This window comes from Chaetura pelagica, unplaced genomic scaffold, assembly GCF_000747805.2.
Source record: "Chaetura pelagica isolate M959 unplaced genomic scaffold, ChaPel_1.0 scaffold222, whole genome shotgun sequence".
NCBI lineage: Eukaryota > Metazoa > Chordata > Aves > Apodiformes > Apodidae > Chaetura > Chaetura pelagica.
The window spans coordinates 3,341,785-3,365,732 of NW_009952711.1; the positions used below are offsets into that span (position 1 = coordinate 3,341,785).

The following is a 23,948-nucleotide window of genomic DNA, read 5'->3' on the forward strand; positions in this document are numbered from 1 at the left end:
CTTACTCCCTGCAAGCATGTGGGTACTGAGTACCATTGGAAACCAAGGGAACTTTTTTCTGAGACAGTCACAGTGAGGGCAGCAGAGAGATGCATATCTTTATCCCTTTCCTTCACAGTGCATTTATATCAAGCCATGTCACAAAACAAACTCCAAGTGCTGTGAGCCTTCCCATAGTATGGGTGCAGGCATCCATGAAAACTATCTTTTGTGTAGTGGCATTTTCTCTGAGAATGTAATTTTTTTCACTCATGTGTGTTATTCCTTTGAACTCTGAATGAGCACTTTGGCTGAACTTGACAGAACTATATATTTGGAATTGAATGCAAGTGATTTCTTCCTCTTACCATGCAGAATTTTGTCACAGGCATTTCAAACAGTAAGCAAAGCAGACAGTAGACTGTTTGCCCTTGACAACAAAAGTGCACATTTTTAGCCAGCTTGGGTAAGGTTTATTTTGCACACAGTGTCTAAGTCCCATTGCTTTTAGAGGGCTGTTCTGTGCCCCACCTCACTCCTGGAACATGCTAGTTAATTCCTATTATAAACTGAGGTGCCAGAGCACTTCTGGTGTTGTAGAAAGGTTATGCTGGCAGGCTTGCATGCTTATCAAATTTCAGTTAACGGAAGGGTCAGTGAAACTTGCCTTAGATTTTCAAAAAGACCATACTTTCTCAGCTGTACATTTCTGTCATTGCCGTTTGATTGAACATCTGGATGAGCAAAATGCACAGATGTGATGTTTACAAAGCTGATCCTTAAAATGTGTCCTGTCTTCCAAATGCAGGTACTGTAGATCTAACCTGCATGCTCACATAATGGCTAGCCGAGAAAAACTTACCCTTGAGCAAAAAGGAATGCATTCCTTTTTAATTTCTGTTGCTACAGAGAATCTAGCCAAAGAAACATACCATGCTGCATGTCTGAGTTCCATTTTCAGAAGTGAATTTTTAAATACATTTTCAGGCTTATGTATCTTTAATAATATTTCTTGTAGTTTGCCCAATAGGTGAACTTCTCTAGCTGACAGAGTACACCACATTTTAGATAGAAGAGGCATCCATAAAGGCCGCTATGTCTGAAATCTGGTTTGCACTGGAAAAAGAAAAAATGTTGACTTTATTATATTGTCCTACATTTCTATGCTCAACTTTCAAGAATGGAGGGTGGTGGCTTTGAGAGAATCCCTTTGCTTGAGCAGGGTCTCAGACATTTTCTACAACAGCTGGAACTTAAGCTTGATGTGAATTCAGAGGTCAGAACCAGTGACATGATTTTGAAAGCACAGAAAAATAAATTTATGCAACTGTGGAGTACACCCGTGATGTACCATTTCAGTTTGTGTTAAATACATTGATAGAAAGTTTTCAATTAAATTTAATGAACTTTGGATGAAGGCTTCAAGTAAAAAATTCCCTAAATGAAGGCATTATCCGTATTTCCATAGTCCTGTGTGCCACAACAGGCTTAGTTGCTTACTTTCTTTGACTTTGTGTTCTCTCACTACTGTCTTGCTTCAGAATTTGCCATTTCCTCAAACAGAAATGAAGTTCAATTTTTTTTTGGCATTGTACTTTTCTAGAGGCATGTCTAATTCTTCCATACCCCATTGTTGTTTCTCATGAAGTCAAGAGGAACTTGGTCTTGTTAGGAAAAGGAGGGTCTGGTTCTGTTTCAGCTGCATCCTCTGGCATTTAGGGCAGGATAGAAGTTGAAATTATGTCTGTAAAATATTTCTTTGCCTGTCACAAGTAAGTGTGTGTTCAGTACTAGATATAGGAACAATGAAATAAGCTGAGGCTCTAGCAGGCTGCTTGTCTGCACAGTGCAGTGCAGCAGGAGCAGGGAGTTAGACTGCCTTTTTAGCTCTAGATAGTATGATCCTTAGGTGTGATTCTAGATGTCCTTCCTATCTAATGCATTATGTTGACACCCAGGAAAGCAAGACAGGGCAGATATAGGAACGTTAGAGCGGATAAAAGCACTACCTACAACACACTGTGTCCTTTGCTATTGGTAGTTTTAAAGTATGAGAAGATGCAGAAACAGCCCCTTGCAGCAAAGGAACTAATTAAATTCAGATAAGCAACAGGGTATGAAAATGCATGTGATACGTAAAGTTACAAAATGAATGGCTTATTTACAACTTCAGCTGTTTTAGTAGAGCATTTTGCCCAACTTCAAATTGTTCTGAAAAGGATTAGATATAATTAATGCTGTATGACCTCCTTTTTTCTTCTTTTCAAAGAATGTAGAGCTGTACATCTAATGAGGACCCCTGAAAGGACTATTATGTCCAATTGTCTCAATTATGCAAATAACATTGATATTTTAGCAGAAGGGAGGGGATACTTCAAATTAAAAGTTTCAGCTCCTGCTTTAGCCTTTCTGCAGTGCCGACGTTTTTACAGCAAGTACATCCGCTGTTTGAAGAGAGGAAAGGAGGTTTAACAAATTGGAGATTTGGGCACTATCAAAGTAGATTTGTTGTGCCTTGTTCCACCATGAGATGAAAATACCCTCTGGGCAGGGAGATGGGTCATGAGACTTCTAAAGGATTACCTTCAAAGGGAGTCATGAGATTGGTTTGAACAAAGAAGCTGCTCACATGCTTATCATATGAGATTCTCTTCTTAAAGTGGTGGAAACCCATCTCCTTGGGAATTCTCATGAACTTCAGAGAGACTGGAAGTCCCAACAGTAAAATGAATGAGAAGTCTGAACAATAAACAGAAAAATGGGACAGAAGCTCCGAGTTAAATGCAATTTATTTATTCTAGATGTAATTCATCTTTCTAAACTGAAGCACTTCCAGTGACAAGCAGGTAGGACATGATTTTAAATGCTTTTTTGTTTCATTCCTGATCATCATCTGCTTTGCTACCTTTCCTAGCATGAATATGCATAACTGAAATTGTGTTGAAGAGCTGCATAGTGACCTACAGTTGATTGGAGAAAGGTAATTAAATTGAAATGACAGTATTCTGATTAGACTTCTTCCTAGATTTCTCATTTATTTTGAAAGATGTGAAACCAGGAGTACTAATAGCAAGAAGACAAAATGAGTTTTCAAGTCCAAAAAAGATGTCTTGAAACATTTCAAAATTAGAAAACTTGCTTGGGTATGACTAATAAGATGTAGAAATACTGGCAAAGAGAAGTTAAGTGAAAACACATCTAATGTAATGCAGAATTTTGAATGCTGATTTAAAGCTACCTCTTCAGCAAATAGGAATGGAGTTCTGGGTCTGTTTGGGTTTGTTTTTTTTTTTGTTTCCTGGTTGGGACTTTGATTTGGTTTGGGTTTGTTTTCTGTTTTCAGAATTTCTGGGGTTTGCTTTTGGCAACAAATCTTGTGATAAGAAAGCCTCTTTCTCTGTGTGTTTGTTTCTGATTGAGTTTATCAAGGTCCAATAGTAGGTTTGGGTATTATGAAAGTCTTAGAACAGAAAAGGTTTTAATTTATGGTGATTTTCTTTACCCCAGCAAGGGTTGGCATTACAGGGGTATTCACAGTAAAAAACTTACAACAAACATTTATCAGCAGCCCCATCACATTTGTCTCAAAGATGCTGCTGTTGTAATTTGAAATAATGCCTTTCTGCCATAAAGCATATTGGGCTCTGAGATGAGAAGTCTCTGTGAGAACTCTCTCATCAAGATCCAACCTAGATGTGATTCCTGAATAGTCAAATTCCAATCTTCCAAATTATTGAGGAGCCAAGGAAGTTCAGTTTTGGCCCTTGTTACCTTCTAGCTCTTCAAAGAATAATCCTCCCATCTACTCTTGTCATTCCTGCCCCTTCTGCTGTGGTGCAGCTGGGGTCTTGAGGAGGTACATGTCAGAGTAAGAGTAGCTGCAAGAAGGCATATCCTTGTAATTCCCCTGTTGAGCTAGAGACGGCCATGAACACAACTTCTGGCCTGTCTGAGTCTCCTGTAACTCCCCTAATTCAGCCTTTTCTTCCCCATTTTTGATAGTGGACTAAAATCATAAGGACTGAATAGAAGATTGACTAAATTTTATACAAAACTGTTTTTTACCTATATATGCCCTGTAATTTGTAATTATTTCAGTCCTGAAGTAGTCAAGTTTTCAGAAAGTTCTTGCCAACTCTCTCTCTCTCTATATATATATATAAAATATGATATTTTAAATATAAATATTTAACATCTCCAGAAAATAACTCGAGTTCAAATGCTTTCATAATTATTTCTAAAAGATTAGAAGGAATAATTGTGTGCAAACCCTGCAGCCTAAGAGTTAAATTAGCTGGAAATTACTTATTTTTTGAAAATGACAGAAAGCAGCAGAGTATAAAATGTAACTGATTGTGGCATATTCCGTGAAAGCTTATGTGTTAGCTAATGCCTGGAAAATAATTGCTTTACTGAGTGTAAAACTAGCCACAGCAAGCTGCAAATTTTCAACAGCTTAAAGTACTTAACAGAATTCTACCTGGAGAAACTTGTTTTCAGGAAAACTTTACTGCAAATTAGTGTTAATTTCTTAAGGGTTGGATTGGCTAATTATATATTACATACTTTTTGCAAAATGAGTGAATATTTACAGAAGGCAGAAGAGAGAAGTAAATATTTGTTACCTTTTCTCAAAATACGTATTTATTCAGTATTTCCAGATTTTAGAGACTTCTGAGATTTGCATATATGGTATTATATTGTGAACATAGAAATTATAATTTGTCATAGTTTTAAAGTGTGTTTCATTAACATGTCTAGCAGTATGCCTTAAGTAGTGCTTTCATTCACACATTCTTCAAAGGTAAATGTAATACATTCTCCAAGCCTACCTGTTCAGTGTGCTCCACACTTCCAGTGCTACTAATTAGAACTTGCACGTTTAGAACAAACTAATAAATAGGTAATACTTCACATAACATGTAGTGATTCTTTTAAAATGTTTCTCATTCATGGTTTGCCCTATTGTGAAAGAAAAATTATTGCAAGGTCTCAAACCATCCTGTCAAATCATGTATGAAAAATGAGCATGTTTCACTGCCTTATCAGAAGTTTTGTAGAAGTTATCACTGAACTAGTAACTTGTAGCCTCTTATATCAAAGAAGTGCTTAGATATTTAACCTCATTTCCAAACAGCATGTTTTTGATAATTTCTACTCCAACAGTCATATAATAATATGAGGATCCTTAATAATGAGGATTTGAATGACCCAGATCTCACTCAGATAGATATTCTAGTCCAATTCAATGGTTTTTTTCATCCAAGTCACTAATTGCAGGTTAGTTTTTATTTCCATTAACATCTTCTGACATAGTTTTGTAAACCACAGATAAGCAGAAGAATTACGTATGTATATGGGTAGTTTTAGTAAGAATTATTCATCAACTTAATTTAGTAATTAGGGTTATACCTTCTTATGTTGGTTATAATTTCGTAAGTCTCGATGAATTTCACAGAGGAACATCTGCTACTGAGTGTGTTGAATCTCATGGGGTTTCATGATAATAGCATTTTACATTTTGGGTCAGAATAGCCTGTATTAAAGGCTCATAGTAAAGAGCTGTTGAAGAGAAATATCCCACATGTACATCATCTGGGAACATGATGGAGCAAAAGGACTTACTTTAAAACTGTGTCTAGCAAAGAATCTTTGTTAGACAGGACAGGTAATGGTTACAGTATGGAAATAATTCCTGAGTCTTGTCAGAGATAGTTACCCGGGTCATCTTATGTCTTCAAATAAGAGTTATTAACAGCTTATCTTGCAGAAGAAGCGAGTAATTACCAGGGTACTTGAGCCTGCATCATGTTAGAGGCTGCTTGCTGCCTCTCTCTGCTATTTTGGGCCTCTTGAGAATGGTTACTTGTAGGCAGGGATGACTCCACTACTGCTAGATTAAGGTTGCTCAACACTTTCCATCTTAGCATCTTGGTTAGTGTTTGTTATAACTCTGGCACTCATTATGATTTCAGAGTAAGACTGGCTATATAGAATGTCTGCAGGCTTAAGGTTTTTTTTAGGAAAAAATATTCAAAACAGGTCTTAGAAAGGAGACTAAGTGCAGGTATATATTTGTGTTCCTTATCTCCCTAGCATCTAGAGCAGAGGGCCTAAAGGCAAGCAGAGGATTTGGCAAGTTAATAACAGAACTGGAATAGGTAACAAATGGAGATTATACATTATTGTTGAAGTTTCTTAGAAAATCTCTTCCCTAAAATTTGGTACAGTAAGGAATGGGACTGAACTGTTGCAGGAATGGCTTTTGCTATCTTAAAATGTGGTAAATGTGTAACCTGGACAGAGAGTTTCTTTCTGCATTCCACACACACCAAAAAATAGTCTCCATTGCAAAATTGCACAAGGTGTGTTCTCCACAGACAAGCAGTGAGCCAAGCTATCCTGCTGTGTGCTCTAGCTGGTTGATTAGTTGCTTTATTTTAGTTGCACTAACTGTATACTTACATTAATGCTGAGCTGTGGCCAAGCAGCTGTGCCTGCCTCTCAGTAGGGTGTTTGAGCTCAACTAAAGTGCCAAGCACTTTATTAATGTGCCTCTGTGGACCTTGTGCTGGACCTGAGTATGTCCAAACATGTCAGAGTAAGCCAGTTCTGCTGGGGTCTTTGGGCTATAGTTGTATTTCACATCTCTAAGACTGGGGAAGAGGTCTCTATCTGTAAGAGAAGCAGCAGAAATGTTTTAATTTTGAAAAGAGAGCTTGTTACTTGCTTTAGTAGTCTGTGTCCCTAAGTTAATGTATGCAGAGAGAAAATAATTCTTATTTCAGTGGATCTGTGCTGCATGCCTCACCAGTAGGCCAGGAACACAAAGCATAATGAAGGCATGAAAGCTCATTATAGCTCTCTGGGTAGCACAGCACTGTGTACTGGTTTCCACAGCATTAGCAGACGTGATTTCTGGCCTCAATTTGAAACACTACCACTACTTACTGACACTGCCATCTTGCCTGTTGTGTGTTAGTCTCAGCCACAGAGGAAATGGTTCCTTGACATAGTTGCTGCAAGAGCACTTGTTCAAACTGAACCGTATGAAAAATCCAGTGGGATGAGAATAAGCATTGTCCTGAGGAAATTCTTTTATTTGAAAGAATCTTACAACTGTTAGGAATTAATTCTTGATGCTATACTTATTAGCACACTATATGAGATCTTTGTCTATTTGATATTGTTTGGTACTCCATATTCTAATAGTTGCTAAAACTATTATCAGTGTTACAGATATTTAAAAAAAAAACTCATGCAAACTAGGGTTTTGGAAGTTCAGTTTAGATTCACAGGCTGTCACTGAATTCGGTATTTGGGGACAGTGTTCATGGCTTTGGTCCCTAATGACATGCCACAAATTTAAAATAGCATCATAGTTTTATGCCCTGTATTTCTTAGCAATTAGCAACTTTTCAATAAAATCTTACCAGTTCAGTGGCTACGAAGTTGGCTGTTAACATTCATTGCATAGTTTGGAGTACTGTTCTCCAAGCAGAACACTATTATTGGGAGGACAGTGGTTCTGGGTAGAACTAATCACGTGGAAGGTTCATCAGTTGGGCACTTGGAAAAAGTACTCCCTCAAAATGAGTAAGAATGATGGATGGATAATTGGGATGCTGCATTTAAAGACATGTAAAATAGAAATATTTCTAGTGTTAATTTTTAAGTTCTTGACAACAGGGAGAGATATATATAGTTATAGATTATAAACTGCTGATATATTTAAATTTTTTTTCTCCCAATGATTTTTTGGGCAGAGATCTTACTTGTTTTCTCTCAAGTAACAGTAACTTTATGTAGTTACCCACATGGCATTTACAAAAGTCTGTAGACTTGTTTACATGGTGAATGGACTTGTGTGCACACTGTGCATGTGTTTCTGGTAAGAATTTTGTACAATTACATAGAAAATTCTAATTAAATAATTAGGCAAACTAGTTGAGATTTGTGTTCCTTGGTTTGCAGTATACTGCAAGTTAAAAGGAGGGTTATCAAGAAATGTTGGTTAGATTATGTGAACAGGGTTACAGCTGATTGTTTCCATAAATTCAAATAATCAATCCACATCTTAATGATGTTGGTGAAGGAAATTTGTATTATTCCACAGATGTGAGCTCTGCTGTGCAGCCAACTCCATTTTTTATTTTTTTTTTAATTATTCTGTGCTTGATTTAGTGTGAACAGCTTTGTCAAACACTGTATTATGCATGACATACATTTCTTTGGTCCCGTGCCTGCTCCCCAGAGCGTGCCAGGCACTGTCTGCTGCTCCTGATCCCTGGCCATGACTCAGTACACTCAGCACTGCTGTTTGCACGCCTGCTTGTTGCCTGCCAAGCCATGCCCTGTAAAGGCAAAGGCCTCACTGGGGTGCAGCAGCTGGGAAGCCTCTGGTCCTTAGTAGGGCTTCAAGAAGTGCCAAAAGCTGTCCTACCGTGGATGCTCTCAAATTCCAAGGTAAAGCCAAAGCCCCATCCCACCCTGTGACCAGGCAGAGCATGCCAAGCCACCCAGAAAAGACATGTCGCTGTTGCATGGAGCATCTCTCTCTGGGGATCATGGCAGGTGAGAGTGCTGACTACACTGGCTTTAGGTTGCATTTGGGCTTTGGATGTGCAACACTGTGGCTCTCATCCCTGCCCTCCTTTTGCCCCCCAGATTCTTTCACTTCCTTTGCTGGTAGTTTTATCATTATGACTATGCACAGCCACTAAATACTGCTGCTATCCTGCAGAGATATGTGACAACTGAAAGTGACAGCTTCTGGTGTCACAACAGTGTGTGAGAGTTTGGGGCGTCACATTTCCAGTGGCTCTGCTGTCCTGTGTTGATTGCCACCCTGGATTTTCAACCAGAGGTGTCCAGAGCCCACCTGCTGCTCTTGCATGAAGCTGTTGTGAAACAGAGCTGAGAAATCGGTTTTGGTATAGCCAAAAATTCAGGCCCAGTATTTGTCCATTGAGTGGTGGGTTGTATATGAAGTGAAATACATAAAATTCAGTGTTAATTTAGCAGGAAACTGGTATTGTCTGTGTGTGGTGGTGACAGAAATGGATATGCACGTTTCTCAACACATAATGTAGTTCATTTGTGATTGTCAAAGGGCAGCTGGTCTTTGCAAAACTAGTTCTTAATGTTTAAGAGTGACTATACTGGAAAGCTGATTATCTTTTAGGGCCTTCATTTTGTTAACTCACTATTTAGAAACCACCAAGAGTGATTGCCATTCCTTTCTGCAGGAGGACCTTTGCAGGATGATACCTTCTTTTAATGCTACAAAGATCTAACAAACCTATAAAGTGGAATAATACAAACCCTATATTAATATTATTTCTTGGCAGCATATTAATTTCTAGGATGAAGACAAATAATTTTGGTTTTGCTTTGCTTTTATAATAGTTTAGAAGTCCCGTTGTCAATTTTCATAATGGAGACTATGCCTCTAACATCTGAAATGTGTTTTTTCAAAATTAGATTCTTATTGGGACATTCAGGATTTGCAGTATTAAGCAGTGTTGCACTGCACTACTATAAACCAGCAGAGATCTTGCTTATTTTATGTTTCTTAGGGGTGGATGGAAAACATGCAGTGTTTTTTAGGGCCATGATCTTGCTAGCAGCAACTATTTGTCAGCCTAATGGTCCCACTGGTTGTTGGTCTGAAAGCTGTAGCTGATCTGTCTAGTCCTTTAACAATTAATCCATTCCAAGGCTGCTAAAAAGCACTTTTTTTTTTTCAAAATTCACAAGAGACAGAATGCATACTTATATTTTTTCCTCGAAAAAACCAAATAGTTCTCAATCCAGAGAGAAATATACAGAATCTGTATTAAATAATTGGGAAAAGTGCCCATTTTGTAACAGTGAATGTTTCTGCTCAAGTATTTGCACTGGATTATAATGAAGCTTTGGTTAAGCAGATTAAATAGACAAAAAGCAGTGAAACTTCAAAGGCTGACCAAATGTGCTGAGGTTTTATTTCCCTGATCTGTAATGCCTGCTTTTTTGCCTTCCTGTCATTAGCACAGAAAAATAAGCCAGTCAAGCATAGTGTGTTGTCCAACTGTAGTGCCTATGTTGACTGATTTGTGGTGGGGTTTTAGGTATGAGAATATAAGAGTTTTTTTCAGTGTAGCAGTAGATAATAGACCTGCTGTAAGAGGGATTTTAAGAGCAAGTGCACAACTGAGAGCTTAGCTGTATTGTAGAGCTCTTTCTAGATACCAAGATGCAAAAGCTTCCGTCCCGACACAATTATGAAGTCTGTGACTTAATCCAATGGTTCATTAATTGATGTTACTGGCATCACACAAAAATAGCAAAGGGAACTCTGTTTCTACTAGAAACAAAGTAAAGCAGTACTCAATGACATGCTACCAAAGTCCAAGAAGTTTTGATATTTCTAGACTATGTTTTTCAATATTTTCTACAGAACAGTTAAATGTGCAGCATCTGTTACCATTTATATTTCAGAGTGTTTTCTGCACTGTGGGATTGATATGGTCATTTGTGTCAGTTATCGGAGACAACACAGAAGTCTAAAGGGGAAAAATTATGTTTAACGTATAATATGATAATAAAATCCAAATTAATGAAATATAATTAAAAATTAAAATATATCCTTTTAAAAGTAGATAAATTGTGTGAACTCTGTATCAGGTTCTTGTAAAGCTCATTGTATAATAATAAAGGCCATAAGCTAGTATGGTGTGTAGATGTGTAAGTAACATTAGACAAAGCTGTAACACAGTGATTTGGACACTGTATGGCTTTGGATTAAGTTTGAAAAACTTGTGTAAATACAATCAAACAGACTATTTTGGGCTCTCTGGGTATTTTGAACAGAGTGAATATCTGCAAATTTGCAAAATCTGGTTCTGAACAGGTGAATACCATTTGTTTGATCTAACCACCCACCTCCACTTACTGCAGAACTTCATGGATCTCTCTCTCTTGGGTGTTTTCTTCTGTACTTTTCTAGAACAGCACCTCAACAACTAGACTCTGATAGTATACAACTAAAGCAATTTTCTGAGCTCTGCTTCTAATAATACTAATGCTAAAACTTGTCATCTTGTTAAAGCCTTGCCAGAAAGCTTAGAAGAACAACCTTTTAAATATTGTTTGGACCAAAGTCTTTTTAGGTTCATTTGAAGAAGGCATGTATGGAGTTGAGAATGGAAAACTGATCAAGTCATACAGCTTTTACATTTTAAATTTAACACTCTCTTCTTCAAAATTTGCTACATAATCAAGCTCTTTATGCTAAATGCCTGAAATACATACCTTGTCATTCAGGAAGCAAGTAGCATTGCAAGCCATCTGAAGTTTTATATGATAAGTTCTTAATTCTGCCTCGCTCTGTGGTGCTATGAACTCCCAAACAACTCCTTAAAATGAAATGAGGTGGTTCTGCTCTAGTAAATCAGAAGTGTAGCAGAGTGGAGAGCAGAAGTTCAGGATCCCCCATAGCATTGATTCTCAAGGCATTCTGGCTCAGAGGCACCTGAGAGGCAAACGTTTACACAGGAGGACAGATTATGGCCAGCGTTTTTGTGAAGCAACTTATTTGTAATTATTTGCAATGAGTCGTCTTCTATTTCAGACATAATGGAGGAAACTAAGAAGGCAGACAGGAGCTAACAAGTCAACAAAGTAACTTCAGAAACAGTTCTTGCCTCACGAAAGAAAAAAGATTAACTACCACACCCTCTATTCATCGTGCTGCAGACTGTGCAGAACCTAGGGTCTAGTCCCATCTCGAAACTGTTGCCAGGAGGCTGACAGGGCATTTGTCTGGCAGAAGTCTGCAGTTGACTTTCTTTCATCAGGAAATCAGCAAGGTTTTCAGTTCTTTCTCTAGCACAGACCCATTTTTAATTTTTTTTGTGGAAGGCACCTTGAAAGTTCTCATGTCATTTTTAGCTTTTGTCTGAGCAAAAATTTCATTTCACTTTCACAGAGGAGGCTAAAGCAAAGCATGTGACATTTGCTTGATACTTAAACGATTTAAGACACAATTCCCTAGTTCAAACTCAGAAGAAGCAGCTTTCATCACCAAGGCAAAGTTACCAGTGTCATCGAATCGTGAGTGTTTTGTAATATTTTTCATTCCTTTAACATTAAGAGGCTGCTTTTCAGTTTACTTTTTAAAATTCACCACTAAATATTGGATTATTATTGCAATCATTATGATACTTTGCCTTGGTGATAGTTGTAGGGACAGAGAAGGCCTCTGGTCTGCAGACAGGAAACTAGGAAACTGTCCTGCAGCTATTTCTGAGCTTGCTCAACTAGCCTACACTTCAGCAACAGACTTTGTAACCACTCTGATTTTGTTCTAGCTTGCCTACACATAGTTGTTTTTAAAATGGCTGTGAGGGTGGTCTAACTTCTGGTTTGCAAACACGATACAGAGTAGGCTGACACAATTTTCTTTTATCTTCAAGGTTGTTTTCCTCCTCCTGTTTCACAGATACACCATGCCTGAAGAGTTAGTACTTACTCTGTTAAATGTTTTTTCAGTATAAGGAATGTCTCCTCCTGAAACCCATCTCATCATGAGTAAGATGCTGCAGGGATGACTGGAACTTTATTTACAACAGGAACAAAATTATTTTGAGAAGATGGTTAATCAAATCGGGGAAGTTCTTGGGTAGCCATTTTCTACGTACAAAGAACAATACTAAAGTATTATGTGGATTAAATACTATTAATCTATTTCTGTCACAATTTATGTTGGTTTTCTGTACTATTTTCGGTCCATTTACTGTTTAACAAAATATGAAGCAGCAGCTGCATTTTTGGTAGACCTTCAGATAAACACTAACTTCAAGACCAGCATGTTCATGCATAAAGGTTTTTACATGCATTTGAGGTTTGAATTTTATTCAAGTCATAAAAAATTCACATCACCTGCTTGCTTTGTGAGTAGTTGTATCTGTCATTTTAAAGTGATTTAATAGATTCAGTGCTTGTTTTTAAAAATAGTAGTTGAAAATAGAAGGGAAATGTTACTGTATCTGCCACACAGAAATATTTCAGTACATTTCTTCTTATTTTTTCCTTCCTTTTAAGGGTCAAAAGGCTTGGATAGAGAAGACCTTTTCAAAAAGAGAATGCATCTATGTAATTGCCAACAACAAAGACAGTACCAGGTAACACTTCAAGTTTTTGTTTTTGCCAACGGAAAATGTTATACTGAAGAAACTGAACTTGATTTGGGTTTAGACATGTGAAACTGAGAGCCAGTTTAAAGGGAGATGACAGAGGAAGAAAAGTGCAAGACATGCACTCAGATCTGTACAGAACCATGGGATATGTCATACAGAGAGGATGTGGCTGGGCAGCAGGAGAGCCAGTGAGCTGTTAGCTTCCAGGTTTGCAAACCAGAACATAGGTTCATACTGAATTCTGAAAGCAAGGATGTAATTATGTGTACTATGAGTCAAGGACCATTCCCTGTCTTTTAGTCTACAACAGCTTTCCAGTGTATTAAAGAAATGAAATATTTTATCTTTGCTTGTTAAGAAACACCTGTGGGCTGTTAATTCTGGCATATATGTGTAGGCAAATACAACAGAAATTACCTAGAAGAGGTGTTCCTATGATTCATGTAGAACAAGGCATGGTCAATTGAAAATCTAAATTTTTTTATTTTTTTTTTTACACCACCATTTGAAGTTGAAGACACTATACCCAAAGTCACTTCAAATTTAACCTTGCAGGTGCTGCTGTGGCCAGCTCATTACCCAACATATTCCACCCCCTCCAAGTACCACAGCTAATAAAAATGGAGAAGAAGCAAAGCAGGTAGAAGCTCAGCCAGAGAAATGGTCGGTCAGTAAACACACCCAAACTTACCCAACTGATGCCTATGGAAACCTTGAATTCCAGGGAGGAGGACACTCAAATAAGGCCATGGTAAGAAGCATAGGCTAAGGTATTAATCTGATATGTTAGCTTAGTACATATGTGTTAGTATTCTAGCTCTCTCAGTGCATAATTCATTGACGTCAAAGAAAGTCTCTTTTGCAGTCTCAGAAAAGTGTGGAAAGAATGCTCAAAGACGCTCAATACCTACTTAGGAAGCACCTTACAGTATCTAGGTGAAACAGTTCCATTTAAATCACTGTCAGTAAATATCAGCTAAGGAGGCAGCTGCATGTATTAATAGCTAAAATTATATTTGTTTGTATTAGATTTGTGGGCCAAGTAACCCAGTGTAGATACAGATTTTTATTTTTTTTTTTCCAAAGGTCTGAAGTTCTAATAAAAGTAGAAATTAATCTTGCCTTCCTGAAAGACAGAGGCCTGACAGAGCTGGAAAATGGGCTGTTGTGTTTCCTTAGCAATGAAAATAACAAAAAATGAAGCTTCTGAAAAAAATCTTTCTGTTTTGCTCCTCTTCTGAACAAATCCAAACCTAGATTTGGGTTTTTGTCCATTTGCTTTCTTACCTCTGTGCCGAGACTGCCTCTTGAAACAACTGTGCTGCAAAAACTTGTCCAAAATGTATGAGAGAGGATGGTGGGTTTTGTTAGTGGTGATTTGTTTGTTTTTAAAGCAGAAGTAAATGTGAGTTTATTTCATAGCTTTCTTGGGTAGAGTAGTAGTTTTAAAAGAAATCACAATGATGGAACTAAACTGAGAAGAATGAAGATCATTGCTGTGGAGGCAGAAATATGTGCACCTACAGTGAATGGGATAAAATTGAATATTAGGCTCCTATTTCTTAAGAATATAATAATTCTTTGCTCAGTCCATAGACAAATTTACAGAGCAGATGGAGTGGTAATATTATACATTGCTCTCTGCAGTATATCCGTGTGTCATATGACACTAAACCAGATTCTCTACTGCATCTCATGGTGAAAGACTGGCAACTGGAACTGCCCAAACTTTTAATCTCTGTCCATGGAGGCCTCCAGAACTTTGAAATGCAACCTAAATTAAAGCAAGTATTTGGAAAAGGTCTGATAAAGGCTGCCATGACCACAGGAGCTTGGATTTTCACTGGCGGTGTTAGTACAGGTAAGCATTTACCAGCATTTTAGTTTACTTAGGAATTTAGTGATGTTCATCCACTAATCTTTCCCACAGGCAGAAGATTTCACTCCACATGAATGAGTCATTAGCCACTAGACCAAAAAAGGAGCATTGTAATCATTTGTGTTACTCTCCTACCCAGCCCCTAAGATTTTTCTGGGTCAGTATCAATTTGCATTACTCAGTGTTTCCCCTGAAAAAAAATGGTCAGGCTTAGTTTCAGTACCAAGTAATCTACCACTAGTTATAATACATGTTTTTCAGTGATTAGTTATTCCTTGTAATTAATAAATCCACTCAAAACTTGCCTAGCTTTGGCTTGCTACTGTGTTTTTTTGGTGGTGTTTTTTGTTTGGTTGGGGTTTTTTTGTACAGAGACCTTTCTGTTACTAAATGTGTATTTCCTGAGCATGTTTTCCTATACAGCACTTTTGCAAACTGCACTGGCTGAGTTCTATAAAATTCTCACACTAAGCATGTTTTCCAGTCCTTCAGTCATTGTCTCACCTCTGCTTTGAACTCTGTTTTTTCAACAGCCTTCTTGAATTTTGGATACTGCAATGTTTGAGGCAGTGCTTGATGAAGTTTTTAATCCCTGAAGTAGACATTTGACAGTTCTCTGTTGATGCAGCCAAGGACTGAGTCTTTAGGCTGTGTGATCTCTGAGAGTTAGTGATGAATTGATAATCCGCCTTAAATGCCATGTTCCTGAGTCACTGTCTCCATGGGTTCACCCACTACCACACATGCACATGGCTCTGTCCTCTAATTACGTAAGGTACTTAAATGAATGGCTGTGAATTAGTAATCTTGAAACACAAACCTGAAGTCAATTGTAAACATGTATGCTTGAAGACATAACATTCTTCTATTGGCATTTTCCTCTGATTCGTCTGGCCACCTGAAACCCCATTTCTGTGTTTCCTTTTTGACCATATCCAAAACGTCACTTTTACAGCAACTCCACATAACTCCACCAGGAGGTTTTTGGCACTGTGGCAAATTAAGTAACTGGGTAAGTCTTTCAAAGACTTCATTGAATTCAGAACAAGGGTGTGAAAAGGCAATAAGATTTACACACAACTATTACAAAAGAAAAGTGTGGGTTTGTCTGCATCACACGTTCAATTGTAACATAGAGTTACCAGCTTAGTAGTGAAAGCAGTCCAGAAAAGCAGGTAGCTCTGTGACAGGCAAGAAGAAAATTCTATTGTTTAGTAATGTCTCAAAAGTGCCAAGAGTGAAATAGATTAATTGCCTCTGTAGGTGTCATTCGTCACGTGGGAGATGCCTTGAAAGATCATTCTTCCAAATCCAGAGGACGGATATGTGCCATAGGAATTGCACCATGGGGCATTGTAGAAAACAAGGAAGATCTGATGGGGAAAGATGTAAGTCTTTAATGCAACTCCTATGTAATTAGCAATGGCAGCTGTGTAACAAAATACACTGTTGGTCTTTTTGGAGTATAAATATTTTCAGTGTTTCTAAAGCATGCCTAAGGACTGAAATTTAACAATTTCTTGAAGTAAAGCTGTTGTTTAAATGTATTTGTCAGGTTGTCATACAGACCTTGAAGTAAATATGGGGACAGTGAGGTTTCCATTGCTTGCAATAGAAAAAGCCCTAACTTGAGTGTGGCATACTGAGACTTCTGTAAATCATGTAAAGGCCTTTCTGCATACAAGACTGGCATTTATTGTAGTTGGGTACTCTGCAATGGCATATCAATTACTAGGGACTCCAGATGAGAATGTATTTTCTAGTGCAGTAAAAGATTTATATAACATGGTGCGTGATCAAGGAGAGTACTTTAATGAGCTTAAGGGAACATGCAGGAAGGTGCACAGATGTGACTGTCACCCTCCAAAGAAAAGACTGCTGTGAAGAGTTTAAGTTTTGAATGTAAGAGCAAGCTCAGTTTCTAATTCTTCTCTATTTTTGGTTATAAAGGTTTGGTTGATTTATTTCCTCACAAGGCATGTGTGCCTTTTGGGAGATGGGGGGGGGATTTTCACATTTAGTTCTTAGTTCTAATCTAAGTTCATTTATCCTTTTGACATACAGGTAACACGGGTTTACCAAACCATGTCAAACCCTCTAAGTAAGCTCTCTGTGCTCAACAGTTCCCATACCCACTTCATTCTGGCAGACAATGGCACACTAGGTAAATATGGAGCTGAAGTAAAATTACGACGTCAGTTGGAAAAACACATTTCCCTCCAGAAAATTAATACACGTAAGTACAGCAGGGCAAAATAACACCTTTAAGGGAGGGAGGGAGGAAGGGTTTTGAAATACTTCAAGGTATTGAAATTAAATGCTTCTTCCAGGTATTTCAAGCAGGAATTTGATGACAATTGTATGACTAACTAGAACATACACTGTCTGATAAGTGGTGAAAGAGCCCACATCTAACAACACAGAAAACCCAGAAAAGTAAGAATTTAATAAAGGGAGAAAGAGAAATTGGCAAATAATACTGAGGAGAAGCTTCAAAGCAGTAAGAATTTAAGGAAAGGAAGAGATAATGAATTTGTGTGCTTCTGCAGAAGTGCTGGGAGAGTGTATTGTTGTAAAGGTGAACACTGGCTTGGAAGATAAGGCAGTCTGGGCCCAGAGATGAGCTGACCTATATAATTTTTTTTAATACCACTTGGGCTGGAGGTGTCAGTTCAGATTTAGATAGTGTTTGGTGAGTTTTGTCATGAGAAGGGCAAAGTTGGGAATACACATAGGAATTGCCCTTCTGTGAAAGGCTGCAGTACAGCTACTGGTAACAACATGCAGGGAGTTTTGTTTCTTTTTAATCACCTCATGCACAGGCACATCTTCTGGAAGTCTCAGCAGGAGTCACTAAGGATTTCATGGACACACAGGCTGGCCCATGCTCTGTGACTTCTTATCAGAGCTGGGGTATCCTGACAGGAGGATGTCAGGAAGCTTCTGCTGTTATTGTGCATGGTGTTCCTGTTCTTCAGAGAGGAATACAGGTTGAAAATAACTCTTTTACACGTTCTCAGCCGTACAACAAGTGCATCTTCTTTGTAAGGAGCTGGTCATTTTATAGATTCAGAATGAATTAAAATGCTTATTATAGTAGGATTAGTCAGCCTTCAGGTAATGCTTTGTCCTTCATTTCCCTGAGTATGTTGTGACCAAGGCTACTGAGACCATGTGACCTGTGGGCTTCCCTTTGTCATCCTATGCCTGGAGATCACAGTGAGGCAGGGACAGCAAAGGGATGCTCAGCTGTCGTCTCCTCCATCGGCCATCTCATCCTCATGATAAACAATAGTTTCTTATTTTTTATCTTAGAAGAAATCATAGGTATATGTCACTGAAGATTTCCTGTAGGTAACCAGTGAAGAGTTAAAGCATCAAAGACCATAGTTGGGAGCCATCTGAGAAACACTGAAGCTAATGAAGTAATAGGAGAATAATGTTAGCTGTTTTATCTGTACATGGTTTCTGTTGGAAGAGTTTATAAACTTTTCACCAACACTGAGTGAATAAATTGTCAGTATGGAGCTGATGGAAAAGAAAGGGCAGAGAGACATCTTACTCTTTTCCTTTTGGGACTATGAAAGGACATATAAACACTTTATCTGATGTTGGCCGTGAAGTGGTCATAATTTTTCCTAGCTGCTCCCATTGGAAGTGATGCTGTAACACAGAAATCACATCCTCTCATAACATCTCAACCTCTTAAACTAAGTTTCAGTTACACTTCTTTTCTTGTTTCTGTTCTTCTGTGTGTTGCAGGATTGGGGCAAGGTGTTCCTGTAGTTGGGCTCATAGTGGAAGGGGGTCCCAACGTGATCTCCATTGTTTTAGAGTGTCTTCGAGAAGAACCCCCCCTCCCTGTCGTGATATGCGATGGTAGCGGACGAGCATCTGATATTATTTCATTTGCACACAAGTATTCTGAGGAAGGAGGGTAAGATTCTGAGATCTTCACCAAAGCTGTGTCTTGCTTGAGAGGATGGTGTAGGACTATATGCCTTGCGTTCATTAAAACTTCATTAAGAAAACATGTCTGGGACAAAATGCTACTAAGAGACACATTCTCCTGTCTTGTCAGCCTTGGTCGCCTGGTTGATCTTAGCCCTGGCATGAGTAGAAATTGTTGCCACTTGGAATGTGTTTGGTGGTCCATTGAAGTAAACTTGCTCTTACTCTGCACACTGTCACACAGTCTCCATCAAAGCTTGCTGCATTATGCTTGGGCTGGGTTGGGTGTTTTAGAAGCAAGGAACAAGCAGTTCCCAAGAAATACTCTTTTTTCTTGCGCCAGGGCTGAGGTTCATTAGTGCATGTATTTGCCAAATTTGCACTGCCTGATTCTTGTGTGTTGTGTGAATGAGTGTCATTCTCCAAGAGTGCCTGACCAGCTGAAAAAATGTCAGGCTTTCTTCCATTCTCTTGCTATTTCTTGCAGCTATGCTTTCTCAGAGCAGTGTTGCCTGATGTCATGAACAGAGTTGAGGATGTTGGCTGGAGCATTCTGTTCCACACCCCTCCTCTCCTTTGCCCAAATTAATCTGTTAAAATCACTCCTAATCCAAAGTTTTCTGGAATGTGTTGTCTTTATGGTTGGTTGTCTGGCTCTTTAGTTGATAGAAGTTTGAAGAAGATTCAAAGACTATTTTAACAGCGTAAAGGTAATTTGCTTTACAGACTAAAAGATCTGTCGTAACAGATTCTCCAAGTGGAAGCAGAGTATTGCATTTTTAATTTAAAATAGTTCTCCCAGTCAAGTAACATGCATCCCCCATTGTCATTGTTAATAACAAGATTTTCTCTTTAGTAGCCAGATTCAGGCAAAAACGTTGTCTCTTGTCTTGATTAAGCGTGACACACCCATCTTGCACTGAAGAAATAACCTGTTTCCTTGACTAGGGTGGAGTTTAGCTTGGATTAAATATTAAGCAGATGACTGGTATTGTCAAGCAGTGCAGATGTTATTTGCTGAGTTGAGAAAGCAGCTCTGATGCTGGATTTTTTTATGTTTGCACATAGTGCATATTTAATCCTATCAACAGTATTTATGATTCGGCGACTTTCATATTTTCCTTTCTGTTGACTAGGACTCCTAAGTTTAGGTCAAACTCTGTTTTTGTTTTTGTTTTTTTTCTTTGTCAGTCATCCTTCCTATCAGCTCATAGGTAATTACTCAGGGGTAAAAAGAGCTTACCAGGTTCAGCTTGTCTGAGATCTGCTCACTGCATGACTTTCTCTGCCAGTGCATAAAATGCAGTGTTCAATTTTCATCTCCAACAATTATGATGAGATAAATGTGTTCATCTGGTGAGGCGGCTCTGTAATGAGAAATTTTTGTCAGCCCTGCTGTCTGAAAGAATCGTTTTCTCACAATGAATTTTGAATTTTACTGCACTTCGCAGGCTCAGCTCTCCCACTGCTTTGCATGCCTGCTGGTAATGTTTGCCATATACATCTATTTACTAGGAAGTGGATGAAGATTGAAGGGCTCCATTTCAGATTGCTTTGAGACATCCAATGTGTCTGACCTTTCTATCTAATCTTTTCAATCTAATTTCTTTAATAATGCTTTGTTTTTTTGTTTCTCAGTTGAGTACTGTGAGGTTTCAGATAGACCAGCAATTTAAATTCTCTTTTAAGAGGATAACCAAGGTGACATGACAGTAGTGTGAAGTATTTCTGGATTTTCAGCTCCAGATGGAACAGATAGTTCAAGTTCCCTACCAATTTTAAATCAATACTGAGGTAGTAAAATGCATAAGACCTGGTCTGGGTATGGATTTCCTGATTACTGTTGACTCTTCCTAAACTCCTTACCTGTACTGAATGCAAAGATGCTGTATGTTATCATTTATTTTCAAAATGAACTCATTGCACTTGTTTATGGAAAAACTGTTTCTCAAACAGCAAGTTTTCTGAGTATGTATTAATTCTGGCAATGTCTTCTTTTTTCACTTAGGGTAATAAGTGAATCCCTTAGGGACCAGCTCTTAGTTACCATCCAGAAAACCTTCAACTACAACAGGAATCAAGCTAATCAGCTGTTTGCCATTCTTATGGAGTGCATGAAGAAAAAAGAACTTGTAAGTTTCCTAAAAGTAGTTCATAAAGGTATTTTCCATGACCAAACTTTACAGAGTACTTTCAAGTGCCAGTCTCCTAAGGTTACATTTTAACCTTTTCTGTCTTTCTTTCTGTCTATCTGTCCTTCTGTGTGTCTTTTCCATATAGCTCCATGAATGTACACAATCATTCATAAATTTAGGCCAAAAGAGGAATTTTGTCTTCTGGAAAACCTCTAAAACCAGTTTCAGAATCTTCTACTGTGCAAGTTGATAGGAGCCTTTTTTCACAGACTTCCACAAGACAGACAAGATACTGACATAAATGCACTAAAACCAGGGTCAACTACAAAAAGCACAGGAGAGATTTTGGTCTTCTGATATAATTACTTTTTAACAGCCATTCCAGTAAAATGGGTTATTCAGGTCTTCTTTTAAAAGAATCGAAGATTCCAGCCTTGCCTGATCCTGGTTTGTTGCAGGCTTGTTCTCTGTACTGTACCACTCAGGTTCCTGCCTATCTGCCATATCCCAAATGCAGAGAAGTGTCCTCAGGAAAAGAGCATCTTTAACATTCACATCTGTCATCTATGAACAGTCTTTTGAAATTGTGTTCATGGTACCTTTGGAGGCAAAATGACTCTTTGAGTGCTTTCCTTTGACTGATTTTGTTAGTGAATAAATATGACCTCTCCTTTGAGTCCTGATACAATTCCACTTAATTCTTTCATACAAATCCTAAGCAGCTGCTTTGATAGCAGATGAACAATCTGATAGGTTTTTCGTGGTTTTTTAATTGCAGCTGGAACTGGTATGGTTGGTATTTTTTACTTTTTTGCTAAAGTTGCATCTTTCTACTACATAGAAATAAGAGAGAACTACCAGAGCCATCTCCTCTACTTGTGTGTAGGGGAATCAGATAACTGTGAATTTTAAGTATGAAATGGGGGACAGTTTCATTCTTCAGAATGCCTAATGGTATCACTAAGAAATTGACACCTAGAACAGGACCAGCTATAAAAAACCTATTTGAACGACAGATTCAACTTTTATCATGAGGCTAAGAGGGAATTTTTCTGAGTTCTTAGGAAAATGGTGTTTCAGTTGCCAAGGAAGTGCCCACTTACATATCTATACATTTCAAGACAACAACTAAATAGTTAAATGCCAACAAGCAGTTTCCCACCTTCCATATAGTATCATAGAAGTGTCTTCTTCCCTTCTTTCTCCATTCTCTCCAATGCTTTTCTCCCCAAGGTCAATCACATCTGATGCTGAATTCCCTGTAGTAGTGAGAGGGATTTCTGCAAGAAGAGAAGGCCCTCTTCGGTTTTATCTCTGCTTCTTGATTTTTTTTTATCACATTTTGATTCTACATAGTTCTTGGGTTCTGAAAAGCTAGATTATGCAATTTTGAATTATTTTTAGCAACATAAATTTAAATACTTTTGCCAGAACTAAATTCTCTAAGGATTAATCCTGCTGCAGATGCCACTGGGAACATGATATGACAAATGCTGTATTTTCTAGTAATGCAGCTCTATGCTGCAATCAAATAGACATGCATCTGTGCTTTTTTCTTATGCATTCAAGAGTATTGCTAGCATGCTCAGCTGTTAATATGAAATCTTACCAGGGATTTTACATGTGAAGTCTTTAGGTTGTCTGGTTAATGTAAATATACTGTTGATATATTTACCTTTGTATAGTGCCAAGATCAGTTCCATACATACGCCTGTATGGGAAGTCAATTTGGTGATAAGCATGACTATGGTAAGCTGACTGACTGTAAGAGTCTCAGCCTTCCTACAAGAATTGATGGGAGAATTGATAAGCTCAAAGCTGCTGCAGTCAAACTGCTTTTGAATGTGAAACACGCATCAGAGCAGGCTAGATTTACTCAGCAAAATTCAGACCCTCTGTGTGTTTTAAGCAGGCTTATGGTTTCTGTTTTGTGTGCTTTCTTGATAATTATTAAAATTTTCCCTTTTATTTCTTCTCTCTTCTAATATCATGTTACCTTTGTGTTCATGCAAAATCTTTTCTAACTGCTGAGAAAATTGCTATTCCCAGTACTTAATGCTATAATTTGCTGTGAGGAGTTGCTTTTGGAAATTTGTTAATTTCTGTCTGCATTCAGTATTAATTAGAATATTAGGTTATTCTGCTTTTGAATTATTTATCTTTTAATATGTAGTTCAGTGGCTAAGCTTTATATGAATTACTGCTTTTAAAACCTGTTAACTGTAGTGGACTCAACTAAGCAAATGCAACTAGAAAGAATTGCTTTTCTTTATTAATTGATTCTGCTTTTTTTCATTATCAAGACATAGAATATCATCCAACAAAAAATACTTGACTATTGTCAATAAAACTAATGCTATGATAGTTATCTCAGGTAATGAGCATTTCCACTTCTGAGCTGGTATTTCCATTACTACTAGAAAGTAATAGAACTGTCAGAAAACAACTAGTTTGGCATGGCAGTTTTTGTCACCACTTTTCAAATTTCAAGAGTTTCATTAAGAAATCTGTCAAGTTTCACATGTTTACCAATGTGTGGATATTTTAGGATAACTGTATTGAAATAATTTAATGAAGTGCTTTTTTAAATTCCAAAGAAAAATTTAGTGGAACTATACTACTTGAAAAATCTCAGGTCTTAGAAAATAATAAAGCTTCACCATTTTTACTCTTACTTCTGTCCATATCTTAAGTCTTTCTCTGTTGTGTGTTGTAATTCTGTATGTTTGGCTTTCTGCTGTCCTTTAGATTACTGTGTTCCGTATGGGGTCTGAAGGGCAACAGGACATTGAGATGTCTATCTTAACAGCTCTCCTCAAAGGT

At 37.9% G+C, this 23,948-nt stretch overlaps 1 protein-coding gene across 1 annotated transcript in view; it reads left to right on the top strand.

Moving 5' to 3' along the window:
* Nucleotides 1–23,948, top strand: part of TRPM1 (transient receptor potential cation channel, subfamily M, member 1) — a 72,160-nt gene that overhangs the window by 21,017 nt on the left and 27,195 nt on the right. The window contains exons 2-10 of the mRNA XM_009994516.1: nucleotides 10,802–10,873; nucleotides 13,066–13,145; nucleotides 13,716–13,911; nucleotides 14,808–15,021; nucleotides 16,303–16,427; nucleotides 17,104–17,275; nucleotides 18,802–18,976; nucleotides 20,999–21,122; nucleotides 23,874–23,946. Of these exons, the coding sequence (XP_009992818.1) occupies nucleotides 10,802–10,873; nucleotides 13,066–13,145; nucleotides 13,716–13,911; nucleotides 14,808–15,021; nucleotides 16,303–16,427; nucleotides 17,104–17,275; nucleotides 18,802–18,976; nucleotides 20,999–21,122; nucleotides 23,874–23,946 (1,231 nt within the window). The remainder of the gene's footprint in view (nucleotides 1–10,801; nucleotides 10,874–13,065; nucleotides 13,146–13,715; nucleotides 13,912–14,807; nucleotides 15,022–16,302; nucleotides 16,428–17,103; nucleotides 17,276–18,801; nucleotides 18,977–20,998; nucleotides 21,123–23,873; nucleotides 23,947–23,948) is intronic.